The sequence below is a fragment of the Loxodonta africana genome, chromosome 2, assembly GCF_030014295.1.
Source record: "Loxodonta africana isolate mLoxAfr1 chromosome 2, mLoxAfr1.hap2, whole genome shotgun sequence".
Lineage (NCBI taxonomy): Eukaryota > Metazoa > Chordata > Mammalia > Proboscidea > Elephantidae > Loxodonta > Loxodonta africana.
Window position 1 is genome coordinate 12488099 of NC_087343.1, and position 25370 is coordinate 12513468.

The following is a 25370-nucleotide window of genomic DNA, read 5'->3' on the forward strand; positions in this document are numbered from 1 at the left end:
CTCATATGCAAGTTCAAGCTGAAACTGAAGAAAATCAGAGCAAGTCCACGAGAGCCAAACTATGACCTTGAGTATATCCCACCTGAATTTAGAGATCATCTCAAGAATAGATTTGGCTCATTGAACACTAGTGACCGAAGACCAGACGGGTTGTGGAATGACATCAAGGACATCATCCATGAAGAAAGCAAGAGGTCACTGAAAAGACAGGAAAGAAAGAAAAGACCAAGATGGATGTCACAGGAGACTCTGAAACTTGCTCTTGAGCATTGAGCAGCTAAAGCAGAAGGAAGAATTTGTGAAGTAAAAGAATTGAACAGAAGATTTCAAAGGGCCTCCTGAGAAGACAAAATAAAGTATTATAATGACATGTGCAAAGAGCTGGAGATGGAAAACCAAAAGGGAAGAACATGCTCAGCATTTTTCAAGCTGAAAGAACAGAAAAAAAAATTCAAGCCTCAAGTTGCAATAGTGAAGGATTCCATTGGGAAAATATTAAATGATGCAGGAAGCATCAAAAGAAGATGGAAGGAATACAGAGTCATTTTACCAAAAAGAATTAGTCGATATTCAACCATTTCAAGAGGTGGCATATGATCAGGAACTGACGGTACTGAAGGAAGAAGTCCAAGCTGCTCTGAAGGCATTGGGGAAAAACAAGGCTCCAGGAATCGATGGAATATCAATTGAGATGTTTCAACAAACAGATGCAGCGCTGGAGGTGCTCACTCGTCTATGCCAAGAAATATGGAAGACAGCTTCCTGGCCAACTGACTGGAAGAGATCCATATTTATGCCTATTCCCAAGAAAGGTGATGCAACCAAATGCGGAAATTATAGAACAATGTCAATGATATCACACACAAGCAAAATTCTGCTGAAGATCATTCAAAAACGGCTGCAGCAATATATCGACAGGGAACTGCCAGAATTCAGGCTGGTTTTAGAAGAGGATGTGGAAGCAGGGATATCATTGCTGATGTCAGATGGATCCTGGCTGAAAGCAGAGAATACCAGAAGGATGTTTACCTGTGTTTTATTGATTATGCAAAGGCATTTGACTGTGTGGATTATAACAAACTATGGATAACACTGCGAAGAATGGCAATTCCAGAACACTTAATTGTGCTCATGAGGAACCTTTACATAGATCAAGAGGCAGTTGTTCGGACAGAACAAGGGGATACTGATTGGTTTAAAGTCAGGAAAGGTGTGCATCAGGATTGTATTCTTTCACCATACCTATTCAATCCGTACGCTGAACAAATAATATGAGAAGCTGGAGTATATGAAGAATGGGGCATCAAGATTGGAGGAAGACTCATTAACAACCTGCGTTATGCAGATGACACAACCTTGCTTGCTGAAAGTGAAGAGGACTTGAAGCACTTACTAATGAAGATCAAAGACCACAGCCTTCAGTATGGCTTGCACCTCAACATAAAGAAAACAAAGATCCTCACAGCTGGACCAATGAGCAACATCATGATAAACGGAGAAAAGATTGAAGTTGTCAAGGATTTCATTTTACTCGGATCCACAATCAACAGCCATGGAAGCAGCAGTCAAGAAATCAAAAAAACGCATTATATTGGACAAATCTGCTGCAAAAGATGTCTTTAAAGTATTGAAAAACAAAGATATCACCTTGAAGACTAAGATGCGCCTTACCCAAGCCATGGTATTTTCAATCACATCATATGCCTGTGAAAGCTGGACAATGAATAAGGAAGACTGAAGAAGAGTTGATGCCTTTGAATTGTGGTGTTGGTGAGGAATATTGAATATACCATGGACTTCCAAAAGAACAAACAAATCTGTCTTAGAAGTACAACCAGAATGCTCCTTAGAAGCAAGGATGGAGAGACTGCATCTTACATACTTTGGACATGTTGTCTTGAGGGATCAGTCCCTGGAGAAGGACATCATGGTTGGCAGAGTACAGGGTCAGTGGAAAAGAGGAAGACCCTCAACGAGGTGGATTGTCACAGAGGCTGCAACTATGAGCTCAAGCATAACCACGATTGTAAGGATGGCGCAGGACTGGGCAGTGTTTCTTTCTGTTGTGCATGGGGTCACTATGAGTCGGAACCAACTCGACGGCACCTAACAACAACAACAACATTTTATCAGTGTTTTATGGCTAAAATTTGTTCTGTTTGAAAAAATCTTTGGCTACTCCAAGGCCATGATGATATTCTATGTTTTCTTTAGAAGACATTGTTTTAGTTTTCATGTTTAGGTCCGGGATCCATTTTGAGTTAATTTTTGTGCATATTGTGAGATAGAAGTCAAGACAATTTTCTTCTCTATGACGTAGTCACTCTGGCACCCTTCATTGAAGAGACCGTATTTCCCCCCAGATTTCAGGGGCACTTTTGTTGTAAATCAGATGAACATTTGTGTGAGTCTCTCCTGGGCTCTCTGTTTTGTTCCACTGATTTATTACTCACCTCTCACTTTTGTTTTTTTTTTTCTCACTGCTACCGCACTGTACACGTTAACCATAGCTTTCTAGAAACCTCCTAGTCTTCCACCATGTTCTTCCTTACTTTTGCCCCAGCTGGGTTCAATCCTTGATATTATCCTATGAATTGTAGTCAGCTGTTCAGTTGTTTCTCCCAAAAATCTACCAGGATCCTGAATGGGATGGCACTGAATCTTTAGATCTATTTAGGAAGAATTGATATTTTAACAACCTTAAGTCTTTCAAACTGTGAACAAGGCATAGCCCTTCATTTATGTAGGTATGCTTCTTGTGCGTTTTCAGTTCGAAGGCCTGACCTATCTTTTGTAGATGCATTCCTAGGATTTGAAATTTTGATACTATTTAAATGGTATTTTTATAAATTTTATTTTCCGATTGTTGCTAGTATATAGAAATGAAATTATTTTTACCTGTAGACTTTGTATCTGAGACCTTGCAAAAATCACTTATTAATTACAATAGTGTGTGGGTTTTGAGGGGTGAGTTTTTATATACACAATCATGTCATCTGTAAATAGTAAAGATTTACTTTCTCCTTTTTGTGATCCCAAACTTACCCATTAAGCCTGTTGCCATCGAGTCAATTCCAACTTATAGCGAATCTATGTGATGAGTAGAACTGCCCTATAGTTTTCCCAAGGCTGTGTAAATCTTTGCAGAAGCAGACTGCCAAGTCTTTCTCCTTGTTGTTGTTGTTAGGTGCCATCGAGTTGATTCCAACTCATAACGACCCTATGTACTACAGAACGAAACACCACCCAGCCCTGCGCCATCCTCACAATTGTTATTATGCTTGAACCCATTGTTGCAGCCACTGTGTCAGTCTATCTTGCTGAGGGTCTTCCTCTTTTTCGCTGACCCTCTACTCTACCAAGGAAGATGTCCGTCTCCAGGGACAGATCCCTCCTGATAACATGTCCAAAGTATATGAGACATAGTCTCACCATCTTTCTTTCTAAGGAGCATTCTGGTTGTACTTCTTCCAAGACAGATTTGTTGGTTCTTTTGGTAGTCCACAGTATAATCAGTATTTTTTGCCAATACCACAATTCAAAGGCATCAATTCTTCTTTGGTCTCCCTTTTTCATTGTCCAACTTTTCACATGCATAGGAGGCAAATGAAAACACCATGGCTTCGATCAGGTGCACTTTAGCCTTCAAGGTGACATCTTTGCTTTTCAACACTTTGAAGAGGTCTTTTGCAGTAGATTTGCCCAGTGCAATGCATCTTTTGATATCAGGACTGATGCTTCCATGGGCATTGATTGTGGATCCAAGTAAAATGAAATCCTTGACAACTTCAGTCTTTTCCGTGTTTATCATGATGTTGCTTATTTGTCCAGTTGTGATGATTTTGGTTTTCTTTATGTTGAGGTACAATCCATACTGACGGCTGTTGTCTTTGATCTTCATCAGTTAAGTTCCTCAAGTTTTTTTCGCTTTCAGCAAGGAAGGTTGTGTCATCTGTAAATTGCAGGTTGTTAAGGAGCCTTCCTCCAATTCTTATACCCAGTTCTTCTGCATATAGTTCAGCTTCTCGGATTATTTGTTCAGCATACAGATTGAATAGGTATGGTGAAAGAATACAACCCCAACGCACACCTTTCCTGACTTTAAATCATGCAGTATCCCCTTATTCTGTCCGAACAACTGCCTCTTGATCTATGTACAGGTTCCTCTTGAGCACAATGAAGTGTTCTGGAATTCCCATTTTCCGCAATGTTATCCATAATTTGTTATGATCCACATAGTCGAATGCCTTTACATAGTCAGTAAAACACAGGTAAACATCTTTCTGGTATTCTCTGCTTTCAGCCAGGATCCATCTGACATCAGCAATGATATCCCTGATTCCATGTCCTCTTCTGAATCCGGCTCGAATTCTTTGTCCCCTGTTTATAATACTGCTGCAGCCACTTTTGAAAGATCTTCAGCAAAAATTTAGCTTGCATGTGATATTGATATTGTTTAATAATTTCCTCTTTCGGATAGGTCAGCTTTCTTGAGAATAGGTGTAAATATGGATCTCTTCCAGTCAGTTGGCCAGGTAGCTGTCCTCCAAATTTCTTGGCATAGACGAGTGAGCACTTCTATCACTGTATCCGTTTGCTGAAACATCTCAATTAGTATTCTGTCAATTTCTGGAGCCTTTCTCCTTAGGAGAATTAATATTTCACCATTAAGTATGACGTAAATTGAAGATTTTTTGTGGGTACCTTTTATCTAATTATGAAAACTTCCTCTTATTTCTGAGTTTATTGAGAAGTTTCATTGTGAACTGTTGTTGAATTTTATCAAATAGTTTTTCTGCATCTTTTGAAGGGAGATGTTTTTTCTTCCTTTATTCTATTAATGTGGTGAATTACATTGATTTTTCAATATTAAACCTACCTTGCATTGCAGGAATAAACCCTACTCGTTCATAATTTTTGTTAATATGATTTGATTTGCTAGTTTTTTAAAAAAAATATTTTTACATCTATGTTTAGAAGAGATATTGGCCTGTCATTTTCCTTTCTTGTAATTCTTTGTTAGGTTTGAGTATCAAGGCTTTGCTGGCCTTAAAATAAAGTGAATTGGGAAATGTTTCCTATTTTCCATTCTTCGGGAGAGTTTGTATAAAATTGATATTATTCTCCCTCAATTCACCAGTAAAGAGGGTTTTTTTTGTTTGTTTTTTTGTAGATTTCGGGCAATTCGGGAAGACCCCAAAACTGTGCTTGCACTGCCTTTGCCATCTTCCTAAAATCTCTTTGGTATTTTTAACCTTTTTTTCCCTTTCTGCTTAAATCTGAACATTTTCTGCAGATCCATCTTCCAGTTTCCTAATCTTCTCTTTTGCTGTCTCTAATCATCTATTAAATTCTATTTAATGAATTCTTAATTTCACCTATCCCGTTTTCAGTCCTGGAGTCCCTGAGTGGTACATACAATTAAGCTTTTGTCTGGTAACTGAAAGGTTTCTGGTTCTAGTCCACCCAGAGGCACCTTGGGAGAAAGGCCTGGTGATCTACTTCCAAAAAATCAGCCACTGAAAACTCAGTGGAGCACAGTTCTACTATGACACAAATGGGGCTGCTATGCATCAGAATCAACTTGGAGGCAACTGATAAAAAACTGATAAAATTTTTCAGTCTTAGAAATTGTATTTAAATTTTTTTCATAGATTCAGGTTTCTGGAATTACTCTCTGTTATTGGTCATTGGACTTTTTTTTTGGCATGTCTTGTTATTTTTTCATTAGATCTAAAATTTATAAATAAATTAAAAAAATGTAAGTTTTCATAACATTATCTTCCTCCAAAGAAGATTAAGGTTCGATTTTTGTTTTGTTTCCTGGTACTTGGAGTAGTGGCAATGACCTTGAGCCTGTGAAGGTTGGTTTTAGACTGTGTCGGAAAACCCGTTACCTTCGAGTTAGTTCTGACTCATGGCCACCCCATGTGTTACAGAGAAGAACTATTCCGTAGGGTTTTCTTGGGTGCAGTCTTTAAAGAAACAGATCACCAGGCCTTTCTTTCAGATCACAACACTGCTGGGTAGGTTTGAACTGCCAACTCTTAGTTGAGGGCAAACCGTTTGTGCTACCCAGGGACTTATTGGACTGTGTAGGGCCATTCTGTTTCTGTTTGCCCCTTCCCCTTGGGGTGTGGCCTTTCCCCTGAGGTATGCCCCTCTGTGGTCTCATTTGAAGGCAGGTGTGTTTTCCAGTACCCTCTACCCTGGTGAGGCTTAAGTGTCACTCCATCCTCCCCAGCACCACACGCTTGCTAAGACCATGCTCAGCTCTTTACCTCTAGCTGCAGGTTCCTGCTGGGGTCCCAGAGTTCCCCTTGAGTACCTGAAGCTTAGATCTGGCCAAGTACTTGAGAAGAGATTGCATGCAGAATTTGTGGACTATTTCTCTGAAGTCTCCTTGCCTCCAGGCCCTTGCCCATCTCTCCCAGGTGCTTTGTAGCCCTGGACCTGACTTTCTTTTCAGCCTGTGGCTGCCTGCGTCTCAGCCTCAGGCTCCAGCTACCCACATCGGGATTAGAAAGTGGCTTGGGGAGAAATCAGGGCTGGTGGGTGCACCTCTGTGCTCTTCCTGCGGGGATTGAGGCCATGAAGCCCTCCTGCTTTGTGACTTTCCAGCATCTTCAAGCCACTGCAGTCTGCATTTTATCTGGTGCTTATGGCTGTCTTGAGGGAGGTTAGTCTGATTATATTCATCTCAGAAGAAATGCAACCAGAATGCTCCTTAGAAGCAAGGATGGCAAGACTTCATCTTGCTTGCTTTGGACATGTCATCAGGAAAGACCAATCACTAGAAAAGCACATCCTGTATGGTAAAGTTGGAGGGTCAGCAAAAACGAGAGAAACCCTCCATGAGATGGAATGACCCAATAGCCACAACAATGGGCTCAAACATGCCAATGATTATGAAGATGACATAGGACAAGGCAAGCTTTTCATCTGTTATACATAGGTCACCATGGGTTGGAGCTGCCTCAATGGCACCTAAAACAAGAAGAGTGTGATGATAGGTGAGCCGCCAAGGCTAGACCAGGAGTCACCTGTGTCTGTAGCACTTGTTCCCCGAGTGCCTTTATTCTCATTTCCCCAAATAAAAGCTGCACAGAAGGGTTCACTCTGTTGGTCTGACTTAGTCTTCTATTGTGAGATGAGTTCACTTGGCATTCATGGTCAGAAGGACTGAGGGACCCAGCATCCAGGGTCTGGGATAAAGGACACCCCCATGTCTCATGCTCCCCTCTCTCCTTTCTTAGTTTTTGCTTACAGTTTTCTTCTTCTAATTGTGGTAAGATATATGTGACAAAACATTTGCAATTTCATCTGTTTTTATGTGTGCAGTTTGGTGGCATTAAAAGCTCAGCTGCTAACCAAAAAGGTTGGCGGTTTGAACCCACCAGCTGCTCCTTGGAAGCCTTGTGGTGCAGTTCTACCCTGTCCTATTGGGTTGCTGTGAGTCAGAATTGATTCGACAGCAGTGGGTTTAGGTTTGTTTTTTTCAATATACTCATCATGTTGTGCAAATTTTTCATCACCTTAAGAAGCTCAGTGTCCCCTAAGCAATGGCTGCCTCCTTCTTCCTCCCTCCCACCCCTGGTAACCATTAATAAATTTTGGCCTCTATGCATTTGCCTATTCTGGATATTTCATACAAGTGGGGTTATACAATATTTGTCCTTTTGTATCTGACTTATTTTTCTCTGCATCGTGTATTCAAGATGTATTCATATTGTGGCATGTATCAGAATATCAAAATTTCCTTTCTCTTTATGGCTGAGTAATATATTTAATTGTATCATTGTATCATGTTTGTGTGTCCATTCATCTGTTGGTGGACACTTTGGTTGCTTACACCTTTTGGCTACTGTGAGTAGTATTTGCACCCTGCTTTTAGACCTTGTGAGCGTATACCAAGGAGTGGAATTGCTAGGTCCTATGATCAGGAAACCCTGGTGGCATAGTGGTTAAGAGCTACAGCTGCTAACCAAAAGTTTGGCAGTTCAAATCCACCAGGTGCTCCTTGGAAACCTAAATGGGCAGTTCTTCTCTGTCCTGTAGGGTCTCTATGAGTAAGAATCAACATGATAGCAATGGGTTTTTGGTTATGGTCATTCTGTGTTTAATTCCCTTTTTCCTTCTTTGCCAGCAGGTCTCCACCTTAGCAGACCTCCTGCCTTACATGAAACAGTTCGTGGAGCATTTGCAGGAGACAAGTTCCCTGAAGAATGCCGTTGTCATCGAGCAGGTCCCCAGAGCACTACCTCTGTTGGGTGGGGAGTTGGAAGTGGGTTTTCTAGTGGGTTGGTGTATGCTGTGAGGGTGAGTGTCTTGCTTGCATGCTGTCTGGCGTGGGCCCCAGAGTGGATTCTCTTGCTCTGTCGAATGAAGGGAGGAGGAGCAGGCTGTGACGTGGCAGTCACATACACCGTTCTCCTTTACTAGAGGAATCCCCCCAGTAGAGCCACTTAAAGTGGCTGCTTCAGGTGGAAATGTGCCTCTGGCTTTTAGCCAAATTTTCTCTCATTTTTTGGCCAAGTCCAGTCCTCTGTTGCCCTCCAGTTGCTTCACTGATGCTTTGCTGGAGAGGCATTCTCCCTTGGTGTTGATCTTGAGGCCAAAAGAAAACTTGTCCCCTCCTTTAAGGCAGACAAGTTGGATTTGACCTGTAGATCACCTGGAGTCAAAGCATCAAACATAAATCTATCTGTGACTCTCATGAGCAGAGACCATCCCCCAAGCCTGCAGGCTGTCAGTGAGTGGGACGGCTCGCTACAGCTCTGGGGCTTTTTGCAGAAGCTTTGTTTATTGGTCATTTCAGCTTTAAGGGGCACTCAATGGTGCTGGAAGACTTCTCCACTGATTTCCTTTGGGCTACCCAGGGTGTTGGAGTGGGTGGAGCCCTGGGAACTATCTGAGTGGGACCGTGGAGTATGGTGTGGGCAGTCCAGGGCGCCGCAAGCCTGAGCCCAGCTGGAAAGCATGAGCGACCCAAAGGTGACACTTAGCATTGCACAAACTGTGTGCACACACCTGTCTGTCTGCAGCCAGATTCTGTACCGGGCTGCTGGTCTGTGACCCTGGATTCTCACCCAGCCCCTCATTTACAGTGAGAACACTGACCTGAAAAAGGATGTCAGGTGTCTGGCCAGGTGGGTGGTGGCATGCAGCCTGCGTTGGGTCTCCTATCATCCCCCGCCCTGCTCACCAGCTCATGTGCTTCCTGTTTGCCTTTCAGAGCTCCTCCTTAAATGAGCCCGCCAGCAGCCTTTTCGATTTCTTCCTGCACTTGGTGCACAACAATGTCATAAAGATCCGGGGCAAGTGAGTGGGTGGTTGTCTGCCGTCTCCCTGGTCGTCTCTGTCCACCTCTGCTCTGTCCTCTCACCTTCTCCTGCCTGTCATCCTCTCCTGCTCCCTCTTCCCTTTCATAAAAAAACCAACAAACCAGTTGCTGAGTCGATTCCGACTCATGGCAACCCCACGTGTGTCAGAGTAGAACGGCACTCTGTAGGGTCTGCAGTGGCTAATTTTTAAGAAGTAGATTCCCAGGCCTTTGAGGCACGTGTGGGTAGATGCCAACCTACAAACTTCTAGTTAGTAGCCAAGCCCGTTAACTGTTTGCACTACCCAGGGACTCCCTTCTTGGTCCTTGTTGTCGTTAGATGCCACTGAGTTGATTTTGACTCATACCAGCCCCATGTGCTCCAGAGTAGAGATGTCCCCATTGAGTTTCCTAGGATGTAATCTTTACAGGAGCAGATCACCAGGTCTTTCTCCCACAGAGCCGATGAGTGGGTTCAAACCTCCGGCCTTCCAATTAGCAGCCAAACATGTTAGCCGTTTGCACCACCCGGGACTCCCTTCTGCTTGGCACCCCTGGGTTTCCGTCCTCATCTCCTGCAGCAGAGCTCTAGGCCTCCGTAGACTCAAGTAAACCCGGGAGCCCTGGCTCAGGGGGCTGCCTCTGATGCAGACCGGGAGTCTGCCAGACATCGGAAGAGGGAAAACAGGAATTCAGATCCGTTCCTCGGGAGCAGCCTCGTGATTGATTAAACCTGCATGAGAGCGTGATATCTAGTGTTCTGTCTCAGAGACACAGTTGAGTGTTTTAGCATTTGGCTTGTAAAAAACCAAAAAACCAAACCTGTTGCCATCGAGTTGATTCCAACTCATAGCAACTCTATAGAACAGAGTAGAACTGCCCCGTAGGGTTTCCAAGGAAGCACTGGTAGATGTGAACCGCCAACCTTTTGGTTAGCAGCCATAGCGCTTAACTACTACGGCACTAGGGTTTTCATTTGGGTTGCAAGTGCCCTGTTACTTTGTTGTTGTTGATTGCCATTAAGTCAATTCTGACTCATGACGACCCCATGTGTGCAGAGTAGGACTGCTCCACAGGGTTTTCAGGGCTGTGACCTTTCAGAAGCAGATCGCCAGGCCTGTCTTTTGTGGCATCTCTGGATGGGCTTGAACCACCAACCTTTCGGCCATAGTTGAGGGCTTAACCATTTTCACCACTCGGGGACCCCTGTCCTATTATTACTATGGCTGAATCTCAGATTTATTTTTACTTTAGCTTATAAAAAAGTACTTTTATCCAATTTTTATTCCTAGAGGTACTTTTCTCAAGGTTTTATTCTTCAAAGCTTTGTTATCTGGTTTTCATCCTGTCTCTGTCTGTAGCCTGAGGCATGGGCTCACACTGTTATCTCTGATGGAGATTTCCCATCTGTAAAGCAGAGTGCTTTCCCCATAGCCTGCTCCTTCCTGTGGGGCCGGTGCTGGCCAGGCAGGGTGGGTCGAGCCCCAGGATTGCAATGGTGTGAGCCCCGCTGACTGCAGATGGCCTCAGAGCTGCAGCTGCAGGGTTGGAGCACCCTGGCTCACTGCGGCAGACCTTAGCCTCAAGGGTGTGAGGGTCCAAGGCTGAGGGAACATCCACCGTTTAATAGTAGCTGGGCGTCCTGGGGTTATGTGAAGTCCTTTGCCATTTAAACACTGTCAGGTAATTTTTAAACACCATGCAAGCAAACCCAAACCCTTCCTTGGGCAAGAGCCTCACTGGGGCTCCAGTTTGTAATGTCAGTGTTTCTGATGGCAGCAGGGGATTTGGAGGGATTGTGGGGCCATGCCAAAGGTCATCGAAGGTCGGGTGAACGTGAACTGTTCCCATCAGACAATACTCTGCACCAATTTCTTGGAAGCTTTTAATGAAATATAATGTATATATTGAGAGAGCACAGATCACAGTGCGCTGTACAGGAAATTTTCACAAAGGACACACGCCTGAGTATGTGTGCAAACGGCACCTGGTCAAGAGAGAACTTTCTTCTCATTGAAAAAGCTCTGCCTGTGACCCCCCTCCCACTGCCCATTCTGTTTCTCCTTCTGCAGACGCACTGCTACAGAGACTTCTCTGCCTGGCTTTGCAGTCTATAAAAATGGATCCTGCAGTGTGCAAAGACCATGCGGAATGCCGTCAGTCTTGACCCACACCACGTCGCAACTTGCTTAGATGTGCGGGGGAACGGCTCGGCCCTATCATCAGAGCTCCACCGTGTGACACGGACAGACCCGAAGCTCATGTTCCCACCAGCGTCCAGTTGGGCCCCTGTATAAAAAGAAAGCATTTTCCAAAACGAAACAGGATCCATGCCTCACACCATACACAAAAACAAATTCTAAATGGATTAAAGACCTAAATGTGAAAACTAAAACCATAAAATTTTTAAAAGAAAATGCAGGGGCAATACTGTCTGGCTGTCTTAGTCATCTAGTGTTGCTATAATAGAAATACCACAAGTGGATGGCTTTAACAAAAAGAAGTTTATTTTCTAGAAGTCTGAATTCAGGGTGCCAGCTCCAGGGGGAGGCTTTCTGTCTCTGTCAGCTCTGGGGGAAGGTCCTTGTCATCTATCTTCCCTGGTCAAGGAGCTTCTCAGCACAGGGACCCCAGGTCCAAAGGACTCGCTATTCTCTTGGTTCTTGTTTATTGATGGTATGAGGTTCCCCATGTCTCTCTGCTTGCCTCTCTCTTTTATATCTCAAAAGAGATTGACCGAAAGCACAACCTAATCTTGTAGATTGAATCCTGCCTCCTTAACATAGCTGCCACTAATATCACCTCATTAACATCACAGAGGTAGGATTTACAACATATAGGAAAGTCACGTCGGATGACAAAATGGTGGACAGACACAATACTGGGAATCATGGACTAGCCAAGTTGACACAAATCTTTGGGGGACACAGTTCAATCCATAATGCAGGCCTAGCTTTTAACAATAAAACCCGCTGACATTGAGTCGATTCCAACTCATAGTGACCCCATAGAGTTTCCAAGGCTGTAAATCTTTACTGAAGCAGACTGCCACATCTTTCTTCCACAGAGCGGCTGGTGGGTTTGAACCACCGACCTTTTGGTTTGAAGCTGAGTGCTTTAACCACTGCACCACCAGGGCTCCAGCATTTAACAATGGATTATCTACTAACAAAAGCACGAACAGCAAAAGACAAAATAGAGAAATGGAATCTCATAAAAATTAAAAACTGTTCATTAAAAGAGTTTATCAAAAAAGTGAAAAGATAAGCTACCAACTGGACAATCCTTCAGAAACCATATATCTGATAAGAATCTAATAACCAAAAAATATATAAAACTTTGACAACAACAAAAAGAAAGGTCACCCAATCAAAAAAATGGGAAAAAGACTTGAATAGACATTTCAACAAAGAGGACATTCAAATGGCCACCAGCCACATGAAAAGATGCTCATTGTCATTAGCCATCAGAAAGATGCAAGTCAAAATCACAATCAGATACCATTTCATTTCCACTAGGATGGTGAAGATTAAAAAAGAAAAACAAATGTTGATAAGGATGTGGGGAAATCAGAACGCTTATCCATTTCTGGTGGGAATGCAAAATGGTACAGATATTGTGGAAAACAGTGTGGAGGTTCCTCAAAAAACTACAAATAGAACTACCATTGTTACTGTTGTTAGGTGCCGTTGAGTCAGCCTGACTCATAGCAATCCTATAGGACAGGGTAGAACTGTCCCACAGGGTTTCCAAGGAGCTGCTGGTGGATTTGAACTGCGGACCTTTTGGTTAGCAGCCGAGCTCTTAACCACTACATCACCAGGGCTCCATATGACCCAGCAATTCTGTTCCTAGGTATATACCCAAAAGACTTGAAAGCAGAGACTCAGACACATACTTGTACACCAGTGTTCATTGCAACACTATTCACAATGTAGCCAAAAGGTGGAAACAACCTAAATGTCCATCAACAGATGAGTAAACACGCAAAATATGGTTCATACATACGGTGAAATACTACACAGCCAGGGAGAGATGTGAAGTCTTTATACATGCTATAGATGGAGCTTGAAGACATGCTAAGTGAAATAAGTCAATCAGAAAAGGACAAATATTATATGGCCTCCCTTATATAAAAAGATAAAACCAAAAAAAAAAAAAAAAACTCATTGCTATTGAGTTGATTCTGACTCACAGTGACCCTATAGAGCAGAGCAGAACTGCCCCATAGGGTTTCCAAAGAGCTGCTGATAGATTTGAACTGCCAATCTTTTGATTATCTGCTGAGCTCTTAACCACTGCGGCACCAGGGCTCCACAAAAAGATATGGACAGTAAGATATATAGAGATCCGGTTTATTAGTGGTTACCAGGGCCAGGACCAAAAAAAAAAAAACCCATTGCCGTTGAGTTGATTCCAACTCATAGTTGACCCTATAGGACAGAGTAGAACTGCCCCATAGAGTTTCCAAGGAGTGCCTGGTGGACTCGAACTGCCGACCTTTTGGTTAGCAGCCATAGCACTTAACCACTACACCACCAGGGTTTTACCAGGGCCAGGAGGGAGGAGAAAAAGGAGGCTATTGCTTATGGAGCACTGAGTTTTGGTTTACAGTGATGGAAAAATTGCGTTGATTAAGGATACGGTTACACATCTGATTACTGTCAATAAGTTATACACCTGTAAAACGTTGATTCGAAAAAAGTTGTGTGATATATTTACAAAAACAACAACAAAAAAGTAGCTGCTGAGGCTGCTTGTATACAACTAAAAACCTCATGGTGTTTGATTCCTTGGTTTGGAGGTGTAGGGTCATGGTTTCATGGGACATTCCAGTTAGTTGGCCTAATACCGTATTTAGTGCTTCTGTTCTACCTCCTGGTTTAATGTGTAGTGCCTGGAATCTTAAGAGCTTGTAAGTGGCCATCCAGGGCACAACAGTTGGTCTCTATCCACCTGGAGCAACAGAGGAAAGAGGAATAGGAGGAGGAAATGGAATGCGTGGCTAATTGCCTCCATGAACAACTACTTCCTTTGTCATGAGTCCAGAAGAACTGGGTGGTGCCTGGCTATCAGTACTGAACATTTTGATCAAAGATTCTATAGAAGAATCCTGATCAAAAGAGAGAAAATGCAGACCAGAATTTCAAATTCTCATGGACCCTAGACTTTCTGGAGCCATGGAGGTTGGATGAACCCCAGAAACTATTGCCCTGAGATAATCTTTAAACCTTAAACCAAAAATATCCCCTGAAGCCTTCTTAAAATCAAACAATAGATTGGCTGAACTGCCTTGAGCATTTGTGCTCTTTCAAGATCTATCTATATGGGATCAAGTTGACAACAGCACTTGAAAGATTAGAAAGGAAACTTAGGGAACAGTGAGTTGATGTTAACGAGGGAAGAACAACTCAGAAAAGGAGGGTGCGAATGCATCAACTTGAAGAATGTAATGTCACTGACTTGGACATGTAGAAATTGTTGAGTTGGTGTATGTTCTGCTGTGTATATTCTCAACAACAAAAATTACTTAAAGGAAGCATTTTCAAAATTTGTACAGCTCTAAAAGCTAAGAGTTATCTTCCATTTCTTGACCTGGGTGGGCTTACATGGGCACGTTCAATGTGTGATAATTCACTGAGCTGGCTGGCCTCTTAAAATATGTGTGCTTGTCTCTGCGTGTTATATTTCAATGAAAGGGTTAAAAACCGTAATCATCTTATATATCAATTTGATATTTATACTTAAAAATAATGATTATATTTTTAAGGTGGCAACCTACCATGTTTCCTAAAAATAACTTAAAGTACGCCTCTAAAGTATGTTAAAAGCTCCATTTTATGGGCGGGAAATCTAACTCCCAGAGCTTAAAGGTGACTCGTTAAGGGTTACGTGAGAGGCACGCTCCTTCTGCGGGTCTCTGTCTAGTCCAGGCTATTATTTTGCTGTCACTGTTTTTTAAAAGTACCCACTCACCCCCAAATCCTTGTACATGTGTTTGTTTGGACAGTTTCAGTGTTTTTCAGTTATCATTGTAAAACCAACAAAAAGTCTGTGTTTTGCACGTAGCCGTTAACACGTGAGGCGAGCTGTCTTTAAGCAGGCATAAATTACAAAAAAATAAGCCTAGATTCGTATTCCTTCAGTCCAGACATCTCGTTGTTTATTTAAACTTCTTAAAATTTTAGGATTAGTAAAAGTTGCTCTGATGACTTGACAGCAAATAACAGCAACAACATGAATCAGAATACAAGGATGGAGTGGCACTCAAAGTAGTCTCCACTTCAGTGATCCCATTTCGGGAAGAATGGGGGATTGTGTGTGCAGATATGGCATGTAATTGTGTGTGCAGATATGGCATGTAATTTGGCATGTATTGTAGGTATTTACTGACAGTGATAAAGACTGTTGACCATCTGTCTATCTACCTACCTGTCTTTACACATGCATACATACACGTGCGTGTTGTGTGTAATATAAATACAAAGCCCGCCGTGGTCTGCCGTCTTTCTAATTCTGCGTCTTGCTCCTCCCTCTCTAGGTACTACGTCCAGTGCCAGGGGATCCCGCAGGGCTCCATCCTGTCCACCCTGCTTTGTAGCTTCTGCTATGGAGACATGGAGAACAAGCTGTTTTCTGGAATCCAGGAGGATGGGTAGCTGCTCCTCCTGTTTCTCCCTGAGTGATAGGATTTGTGTATATTTACTTTCAACTCATTTGGTATTTCTGATCCTCTATGAGTCGGAATTGACTTGACAGCAATGGGTTTGGGTTTGGGTTTGGTTAGACATTTTACAACGAACCCTGGTGGCGCAGTGATTAACAGCTCTGCTGCTAACCAAGAGGTTGGCAATTTGAATCCACCAGCTGCTTTTTTTTTTTTTAGCTGCTCCTTGGAGACCCTTGGAAACCCTCTATCCTATAAGGTCGTTAGGAGTCAGAATTAATTCGACAGCATTGGGTTTTTTTTAGGCATTATAAGGTGGTTCAGTGGTAGAATTCTCGCCTTCCATGTGGAAGACCCGAGTTTGATTCCTGGCCAATGCAATTCATGTGCAGCCACCACCTGTCTTGTCAGTAGAGGCTTGGTGTGTTGCTATGATGCTGAGCAGGTTTCAGCGGAGCTTCTGGACTAACAGACTAGGAAGAAAGGCCTGGTAATCTACTTCCAAAAATCAGCCAGTGAAAACCTTATGGATCACAATGATGTGAACTGCGGCAAATTTGGGGGATGGCACGGGACCCAGCAGCATTTTATTCCATTGTGCGTAGGGCTGCCATGAGTTAGAGGCCAACTCGATGGCAGCAAACAACAAAGGCAAATGTTTTGTCTTAACCAGACAATGATCGATCCTCTTCTTTCGAAAGCAGGCCTTGCAAATAGAATTCTAAATGACTTTAAGTGCATGGCCAGCATGTCCCTGGGCATTAAATGCAAGGTGAGACCCACAGTGGTGCACCAATTGGGCACGCTCAGAGGATGCTCACCAAGGAGAAGAAGGGCCCTCTGACAGACCGATGCCCGAATTGAATGTTTAAGAAATGTACCAAATTCCTTTAGCACACTCAGTCATTGGTTGAGGATCCTTGGGGAAAATGAGGCTGATACAGAGTCTTCCCTGTGAGCGTCCTCCCCATCACCCCACAAGGGCCGGCAGTGGGCCGACGCCTATCCTGCCTCATGCTCAGAGACTCTGAATTGGGGTCTAAATTTAACAATGTTACCGTGACGCTCCTAAATATTGGGTCCGCCTAACAGTACTATCAGCAGGCTTTGGTTAACCACAGTGAATTTTTTATTATGAAGATAACACAATCTACTGAAGAAATGGGCAAATAGAGAAAAAAGGTGTTGTGGACAGTACTGTCTCCCCACCCCCACCTTTCAGGTGTCTCCAGGTTTTATTTCCTTTGCATCCTCTTTTTGAAAAAAAAAAAAATTATTGTGAAATATATGTAACAAAGTGTTTCCCATTTCAGCCTTTTATGTGTACAATTCGGTAACATTATTTACATTCTGCAGATTGTGTAACCATCATGATACCCATTTCCAGAGCTTTCCATTGCTCTTAACAGAAACTCAATATCCCGTAAACAATGACTCCCCTTTTCCCTCTCCCCACATGCCCCTACCCAGAAACCCAAACCCGACTCATAGTGACCCTGTAGGACAGAGTAGAACTGCCCCATAGGGTTTCCAAGGAATGGCCGGTGGATTAGAACTGCTGACCTTTTGGTTAGCAGCCAGGCTCTTAATCTTTGCACTGCCAGAGCCCCTTGTAACCACTAATAAGCTTTGGTCTCTATGCATTTTCCTATCCTGGATACTTTTTGTAAGTAGGATCATACAGTGTTTGTCCGTTTGTGTCTGACTTGTTCCACTCAGCCTGGGTTCAGGTTTCATCCATGTTGTGGTGTGTATCACCACTTCATTTCTCTTTATGGCTGAGTAACGTTCCATTGCACGGATCTACCGTATCTTGTTTATTCATCCTCTGATGGACACTTGGGCTGCTTCCACCTTTTGGCTATTGAGAATACTGCTGCAGTGAGTGTTGGTGCACCTGTGCACCGTTTTTATGCCTAGTTCTACTTACAGCACATGTCCACTGGATTGAGGTTGTTCTTAATTAAGGTTTAAAATCCAGGCTGAAATAAATATGTAAAAGAACAAAGACTGAACCCAGCAGCGTGCAGGCGGGGTACCCCTTGTGCTCACAGCACGCTGCTCAGTGCTGGTTGCTTGGTGGGGTCCATGGCCCCGGGATCCTGGGCTGGGACTTGAGGCCACTCTGGAATTGAGAACGCAGTGTCACTGCATCGTGTCTGATGTGGAGGTGCCTTTGCTTGTCACCTGTCCAGGTGGACCCCAAAGACCCATGACTACACTCCTGTGCCTGTTTCCAAATTCTGGGGTGAATTAAGCATAGGGCATTTTCTATTAGAAATTTAAATTCTACTGAATCCCTTTGTAGAACGTTACTTTAGTCTTGTCCATGTGAATTCACTTATTTAATTTTTTTCTGTGTGTAATCCCCTGTAGACAGATATTCTGTAAAAACTAAAAGTCAAATTTTGTTCAACTTTTTTCTTCTTCTCTTAGGTTGCTCTTGCGTTTGGTTGATGACTTTTTGTTGGTGACACCTCACCTAACACAAGCTAAAGCCTTTCTCAGGTACCCGCGTTTCTACAACTGCGTTCATGGGGTCTGTGTAATTAGCACTGCTCATATAGTTCATAAGCAGCTAGAGTCCCTGGGGGGAGCAAATGGTTAATGCCCTTAGCTGCTAACCAAAAGGTTGAGGTTTGAGCCCACCCCGAGGTGCCTCAGAAGAAAGGCATCGCGAACTATTTCCCAAAAATCAGCCATTGAAAATTCTACGGACTACAGTTCTACTCTGACACACACAGGGTCACCATGAGTTGGAATTGACTCGACGGCAACTTTTTTTTTTTTTTTTTAATAACCAGTTCTCCGAGTCTCAGCTTCTGTTCTTTCCATTACATCTCAGCATCCCTCGTAAGTAGCACCTGGCAGCATCAGGGATGCGGCTTCCAAGGCCCCATGGAGGGCAGAGGTCGTGTAGTTGTGCAGACCAGATGGAGGGTGGCGCGTGCGCCATCATGGCTGCAGGCCAGCACCGCCTTTCCCGTGCAGGGGAAGGCCAGGGAAGACAGTGCCATGTAAGCAGCGAGCCCTCGTGCATCTTGGCTTCCTGGTGCTGGCTGTAACAGAAATATCACAAGTGGGTGTTTCAAAGGCCGGCATTTATTTTATCATGGTTCTAGAGGCTAGAAGTCCAAGTCAAGGTCTTGTCAGCTGTATCACTTTTTCTGTGGGCCTCTCTCCTAGTTTCTGGCATCTCTTTGCTTGTGGGAGGGTTTGTCTTCCTCTGTGTGTATCTCTGTCTCTATTCTGCTCTTTTTATTAGACACCACTCAGAAGTGATTAGATTTAGGGCCCACTCTGCTCTGGAATGACCTCATCAACACAAAAGAAAACCCCTATTTCCAAACAAGAGCATATTTGCAGGTACCATATTTACAGGTACTCTACTGCTGTAGAGTCAATTCGGACTTACGGCGACCCTAAGGGACAGAGAACTGCCCCATAGGGTTTTCAAGGCTGTAAATCTTTACAGAAGCAAACTGCCACATCTTTCTCCCGTGGAGCAGCTGGTGGGTTCGAACCACTGATCTTTTGGTTAGCAGCCAGGTGCTCTAACCACTGCATCACCAGGGCTCCTGTATGCAGGTACAGGGGTTAGGATTTCAACAGGTGTTTTGAGGGACACAATTCCATAACACCATGCCAGTAGCTGGCATCCCATGGAACCTCTTTGTAAGTTAAGCAGATGCCTGCCGTTGGCATACAATCAGGCCTCTCGAGGACAAGCCCCCATGATGGAGCCCAGAGCGGCCCGTGCCTAGTCCTGACAGTCCACACCCCCGCCCCAGGCTGCCTCTCTGAGTTTTATGTAACATTTGATGAGTGCTTCAGCATTCCCCGTTGATGACAGTTCTTTCACCCCGCTGGCTAACCCTGCCCTCTGACCTAGCACCCTGGTGAGAGGCGTCCCTGAGTACGGCTGCATGATCAACTTGCGGAAGACGGTGGTGAATTTCCCCGTGGACGATGGCCCAGGGCAGGCCACCATCCTCCAGCTGCCAGCCCACTGCTTGTTCCCCTGGTGCGGCCTGCTGCTCGACACCCGGACCCTGGAGGTGTTCTGTGACTACTCCAGGTAAGCACACCTGGCCAGGTGGGGAAGTTGTGGCTGGGTCCAGTGTCATTGCTGCTCCCAGTAGGGGGTCCACCCTCCTGCCTAGGTATAAACTCATCTTCTCAGGGTGGGCGGTAATTTGCCTTTCTCTTGGGAATGAAGTAACTTTCAAGGTGGGTGGTCCTCAGGTCTTTCGCTTTGGAGGAGGAAATTAGGGGGTAGACCCGGAGGACAGCATGTTACTCAGATGCTGTGTGAACCTTCACGTAGAGACTTCGTGTAGCTGTTTGACGGAGTCTCTTTATCGCGAGGGCACGCCCTTCAGCACTCGCTCTGTGGCCATCCCTGGATGGCTCATAGCAAACTGGAAAGAGATTTACAACAAACACTGGTCCAGAAAAATTTGAGAATGGTCAGGGGCAGATAGTTGGTAGAAGAAAGAAATATAGTTGCCAAATAAACATTTGAAAACATTTTACCGGTTTAGTTATTAAAGAAACACAATTTAAAACAATGAGGTATCATTTTCCCTCTAAAATTGCAGTTCCTTTTCCAGGCTCATGTAATTGAGGTGGCGCAGTGGTTAAGAGCTCAGGCAGCTAACCAAAAGGCCAGCAGTTCGAATCCACCAGCTGCTCCTTGGAAACCCTATCGGGTGGTTCTACCCTGTCCGGTAGGGTTGCTATGAGTTGAAATCGACTCAATGGCAACGGGTTTGATTTTTGGTTGGTTGTTCATCGAACTGGGGTGAGGGAGAGGCCACTTCGATGCATTTCTGAGGGGAGGGCGGACTGGCACAACTTTTCTGGAAAGCAGCTTATTCACTTTAAAGACCTTAAAATGTTCATACATTTTTTCCACAGTAATTCCACTTCTAAAAATCTATCCTAAAGAAACAACCAGAAATATTATCAAAGACTTTACCAGTAACATTTTTAAATGTTCAAGGTAGCATGCCTTCATTGTTATTATTATTTTTTAAATAATTTATTTTGTGTTTCGTTGTTGAGCATATACACAGCAGAGATTTACCAGGTCAACAGTGTCTACTTGTCCAATTCAGTGACATTGATTACTTGTCCAAGTCAGTGACATTGATTACATTCTTCAGTTGGGCAACCATTCTCACCCTCCTTTTCTGACGTAAACTCAGCGCTCCCTAAGGCACCTATCTAAGCTTTCAAATTGCTCTTGTCAGTTTGATCCCATGTCGATAGTTCTTCAAAAGAGCACAACGCTCAAGGCAGACATTCCTGACTAGTTAAGCTAAACTATTGTTTGGTTTTAAGAAGACTTCAGGGCATGTTTTTGGTTTAAGGTTTAAAGATTATTCCAGGGCAATAAACTCACTGCCATCCAGTCCATCGCACTCATACCGACCCTATAGGACACAGTAGAACTGCCTAATAGGGTTTCCAAGGCATGCCTAGTGGATTTGAACTGCTGACCTTTTGGTTAGCAGCCATAGCTCTTAACCACTACAATAAAGTCCTTAAAGTGTTCATATTTTCACCAGAGAAGACATTCAGGTTGCTAACAGACACATGAGGAAATGCTCACGATCATTAGCTATTGTGGTTAGGTGCTGTTGAGTCAGTTCCGACTCATAGCCACCCTGTGCACAACGGAATGAAGCACTGCCCTGTCCTGCAACCATCCTTACACTCTTCGTTAGGCCTGAGCTCATTTAGTTGCAGCCACTGTGTCAATCCACCTCACTGAGGGTCTTCCTCTTTGCCACTGACCCTGTACTTTGCCAAGCATGATGTCCTTCTCCAGGGACTGATCCTGACACGTCCAAAATACATAAGATGCAGTCTCGCTATCCTTGCTTCTAAGGAGCATTCTGGTTGTACTTCTCCCAACACAGATTTGTTCATTCTTTTGGCAGTCCATGGTATATTCAATATTCCTTGCCAACACCATAATTCAAAGGTGTAAATTCTTCTTCAGTCTTCCTTATTCATTGTCCAGCTATCACACACATATGATGTGACTGGAACTACTATGGCTTGGGTCAGGCACACCTTAGTCTCCAAGGTGACATCTTTGCTTTTCAACACTTGAAAGAGGTCCTTTGCAGAAGATTTGCCCAATGCAATGCATCTTTTGATTTCTTGACTGCTGCTTCCATGGCTGTTGATTGTGGATCCAAGTAAAATGAAATCCTTGACAACTTCAATCTTTTCTCCATTTATCATGATGTTGCTCATTGGTGCAGTTGTGAGGATTTTTGTTTTCTTTATGTTGAGGTGTAATCCATACTGAAGGCTGTGATCTTTGATCTTCATCAGTAAGTGCTTCAAGTCCTTTTCACTTTCAGCAAGCGAGGTTGTGTCGTCTGCCTAACGCAGGTTGTTAATGAGTCTTCCTCCAATCCTGATGCCCCGTTCTTCTTCATATAGTCTAGCTTCTAGGATTATTTGTTCAGCGTACAGATTGAATAGGTATGGTAAAAAGATATAGCCCTGACGCACACCTTTCCTGACTTTAAACCACTCAGTGTCCTTTTGTTCTGTTTGAACAACTGCCTCTTGATCTATGTAAAGGTTCCTCATGAGCACAATTAAGTGTTCTGGAATTCCCATTCTTTACAATGTTATCCATAGTTTGTTATGATCCACACAGTTGAATGCCTTTGCATAGTCAATAAAACACAGGTAAACACCCTTCTGGTAGTCTCTACTTTCAGCCAGGATCTATCTGACATCAGCAATGTCCCTGGTTCTACGTCCTCTTCTGAAATTGCCCTGAATTTCTGGCAGTTCCCTGTTGATATACTGGTGCAGCCGTTTTTGAAAGATCTTCAGCGAAATTTTGCTTGTGTGTGATATTAATGATATTGTTCTATAATTTCCACATTCAGTTGGATCACCTTTCTTGGGAATAGGCATAAATATGGATCTCTTCCAGTCGGGTGGCCAGGAAGATGTCTTCCATATTTCTTGGCATAGATGAGTGAGCACCTCCAGTGCTGCATCCATTTGTTGAAACATCTCAGTTGATATTCCATCCATTCCTGGAGCCTTGTTTTTCGCCAATGCCTTCAGAGCAGCTTGGACTTCTTCCTTCAGTACCATCGGTTCCTGATCATATGCTACCTCTTGAAATGGTTGAACATCGACTAATTCTGTTTGGTATAATGACTCTGTGTATTCCTTCCATCTTCTTTTGATGCCTCCTGCGTCGTTTAGTATTTTCCCCTTAGAATCCTTCACTATTGCAACTTGAGGCTTGAATTTTTTCTTTAGTTCTTTCAGCTTGAGAAACGCTGAGTGTGTTCTTCTTTTTTGGTTTTCTATCTCCAGCTCTTTGCAGATGTCATTATAGTACTTTACTTTGTCTTCTTAAGCTGCCCTTTGAAACCTTCTGTTCAGTTGTTTTACTTCATCATTTTTTCCTTTTGCTTTATCTGCTCAACATTTGAGAGCAAGTTTCAGAGTCTCCTCTGACATCCATCTTGGTCTTTTCTTTCCTGTCTTTTCAGTGACTTCTTGCTTTTTTCATGTATGATGTTCTTGATATCATTCCACAACTCGTCTGATCTTCAGTCACTAGTGTTCAATGCGTCAAATCTGTTCCTTAGATGGTCTCTAAATTCAGTTGGGGTGTACTCGAGGTTGTATTTTGGCTCTGGTGGACTTGCTCTGATTTTCTTCAGTTTCGCCTTAAACTTGCCTATGAGCAATTGATGGTCTGTTCCGCAGTCGGCCCCTGGCCTTGTTCTGACTGATGATATGGAGCTTTTCCATCGTCTCTTTCCACAGATGTAGTCGATTTGATTTCTGTGTGTTCCATCTGGTGAGGTCCATGTGTATAGTCGCCGTTTATGTTGGTGAAAGAAGGTATTTGCAATGAAGAAGATGTTGGTCTTGCAAAATTCTATCATTCAATCTCTGGCATTGTCTCTAATACCAAGGCCATATTTCCCAACTACTGACCCTTTTTCTTTGTTTCCAACTTTCGCATTCCAATCACCAGTAATTATCAAAGCATCCTGATTGCATGTTTGATCAATTTCAGACTGCAGCAGCTGATAAAAATCTTCTATTTCTTCGTATTTGGCCCTAGTGGTTGGTGGGTAAATTTGAGTAATAGTCATATTAACTGGCCTTCCTTGCAGGCATATGGATATTATCCTATCACTGACAGCGTTGTACTTCAGGATAGATCTTGAAATGTTCTTTTTGACGATGAATTCAACACCATTCTTCTTCAAGCTGTCATTCCTGGCATAGTAGACTATATGATTGTTCGATTCAAAATGGCCAAAGACCAGTCCATTTCAGCTCACTAATGCCTAAGATATTGATGTTTATGTATTCCATTTCATTTTTGATGATTTCCAATTTTCCTAGATTCATACTTCATACATTCCAGGTTCCAATTATTAATGGATGTTTGTAGCTGTTTCTTCTGATTTTGAGTCATGCCGCATCAGCAAATGAAGGTCCCGAAAGCTTTACTCCATCCACGTAATTAAGGTCAACTGTACTTTGAGGAGGCAGCTCTTCCCCAGTGGTCTTTTGAGTGTCTTCCAACCTGGGGGGGCTCATCTTCTGGCACTATACCAGACAATGTTCTGCTGCTATTCATAAGGTTTTCACTGGTTAATTATTTTCAAAAGTAGACTGCTGGGTCCTTCTTCCTAGTCTTTCTTAGTCTGGAAGCTCAGCTGAAACCTGTCCTCCATGGGCGACCCTGCTGGTATCTGAATACCAGTGGCATAGCTTCCAGCTTCACAGCAACACGCAAGCCTCCACAGTCTGACAAACTGACAGATACCTGGGGGAATTTGCTATTAGAGAAGTGCAAATCAAAACTACAATGAGATTCCATCTTGCCCCGACAAGACTGGCGTTAATCCAAAAAACACAAAATAATAAATGTTGGAGAGGTTGTGGAGAGACTGGAACACTTATGCACGCTGGTGGGAATGTAGAATGGTACAACCACTTTGGAAATCAATTTGGCACTTCTTTAAAAAGCTGGAAATAGAACTACCATACGATCTAGCAGTCCTAATCCCTTGGAATATACCCTAAAGAAATAAGAGCCTTCACACAAACAAATAATATGCACACCCATGTTTATTGCAGCACTGTTTACAATAGCAAAAAAATGGATTCAACCAAGGTGCCTATCAACAGATGAATGGATAAATAAATTATGGTATATTCACACAATGAAATACTACACAACGATTAAGAAGAACGATGTATCTGTGAAATGTTTCATAACATGGAGGAATCTCAAGGCATTATGCTGAGTGAAATTAGTCAATTGCAAAAGGACAAATATTGTATGAGACTACTATTATAAGA

At 43.3% G+C, this 25370-nt stretch overlaps 1 protein-coding gene across 1 annotated transcript in view; it reads left to right on the top strand.

Moving 5' to 3' along the window:
- TERT (telomerase reverse transcriptase) overlaps nucleotides 1–25370 on the top strand; it is a 55131-nt gene that overhangs the window by 18637 nt on the left and 11124 nt on the right. The window contains exons 7-11 of the mRNA XM_064270593.1: nucleotides 8150–8245; nucleotides 9236–9321; nucleotides 15864–15977; nucleotides 18426–18497; nucleotides 19882–20067. Coding sequence (XP_064126663.1) covers nucleotides 8150–8245; nucleotides 9236–9321; nucleotides 15864–15977; nucleotides 18426–18497; nucleotides 19882–20067 — 554 coding nt within the window. The remainder of the gene's footprint in view (nucleotides 1–8149; nucleotides 8246–9235; nucleotides 9322–15863; nucleotides 15978–18425; nucleotides 18498–19881; nucleotides 20068–25370) is intronic.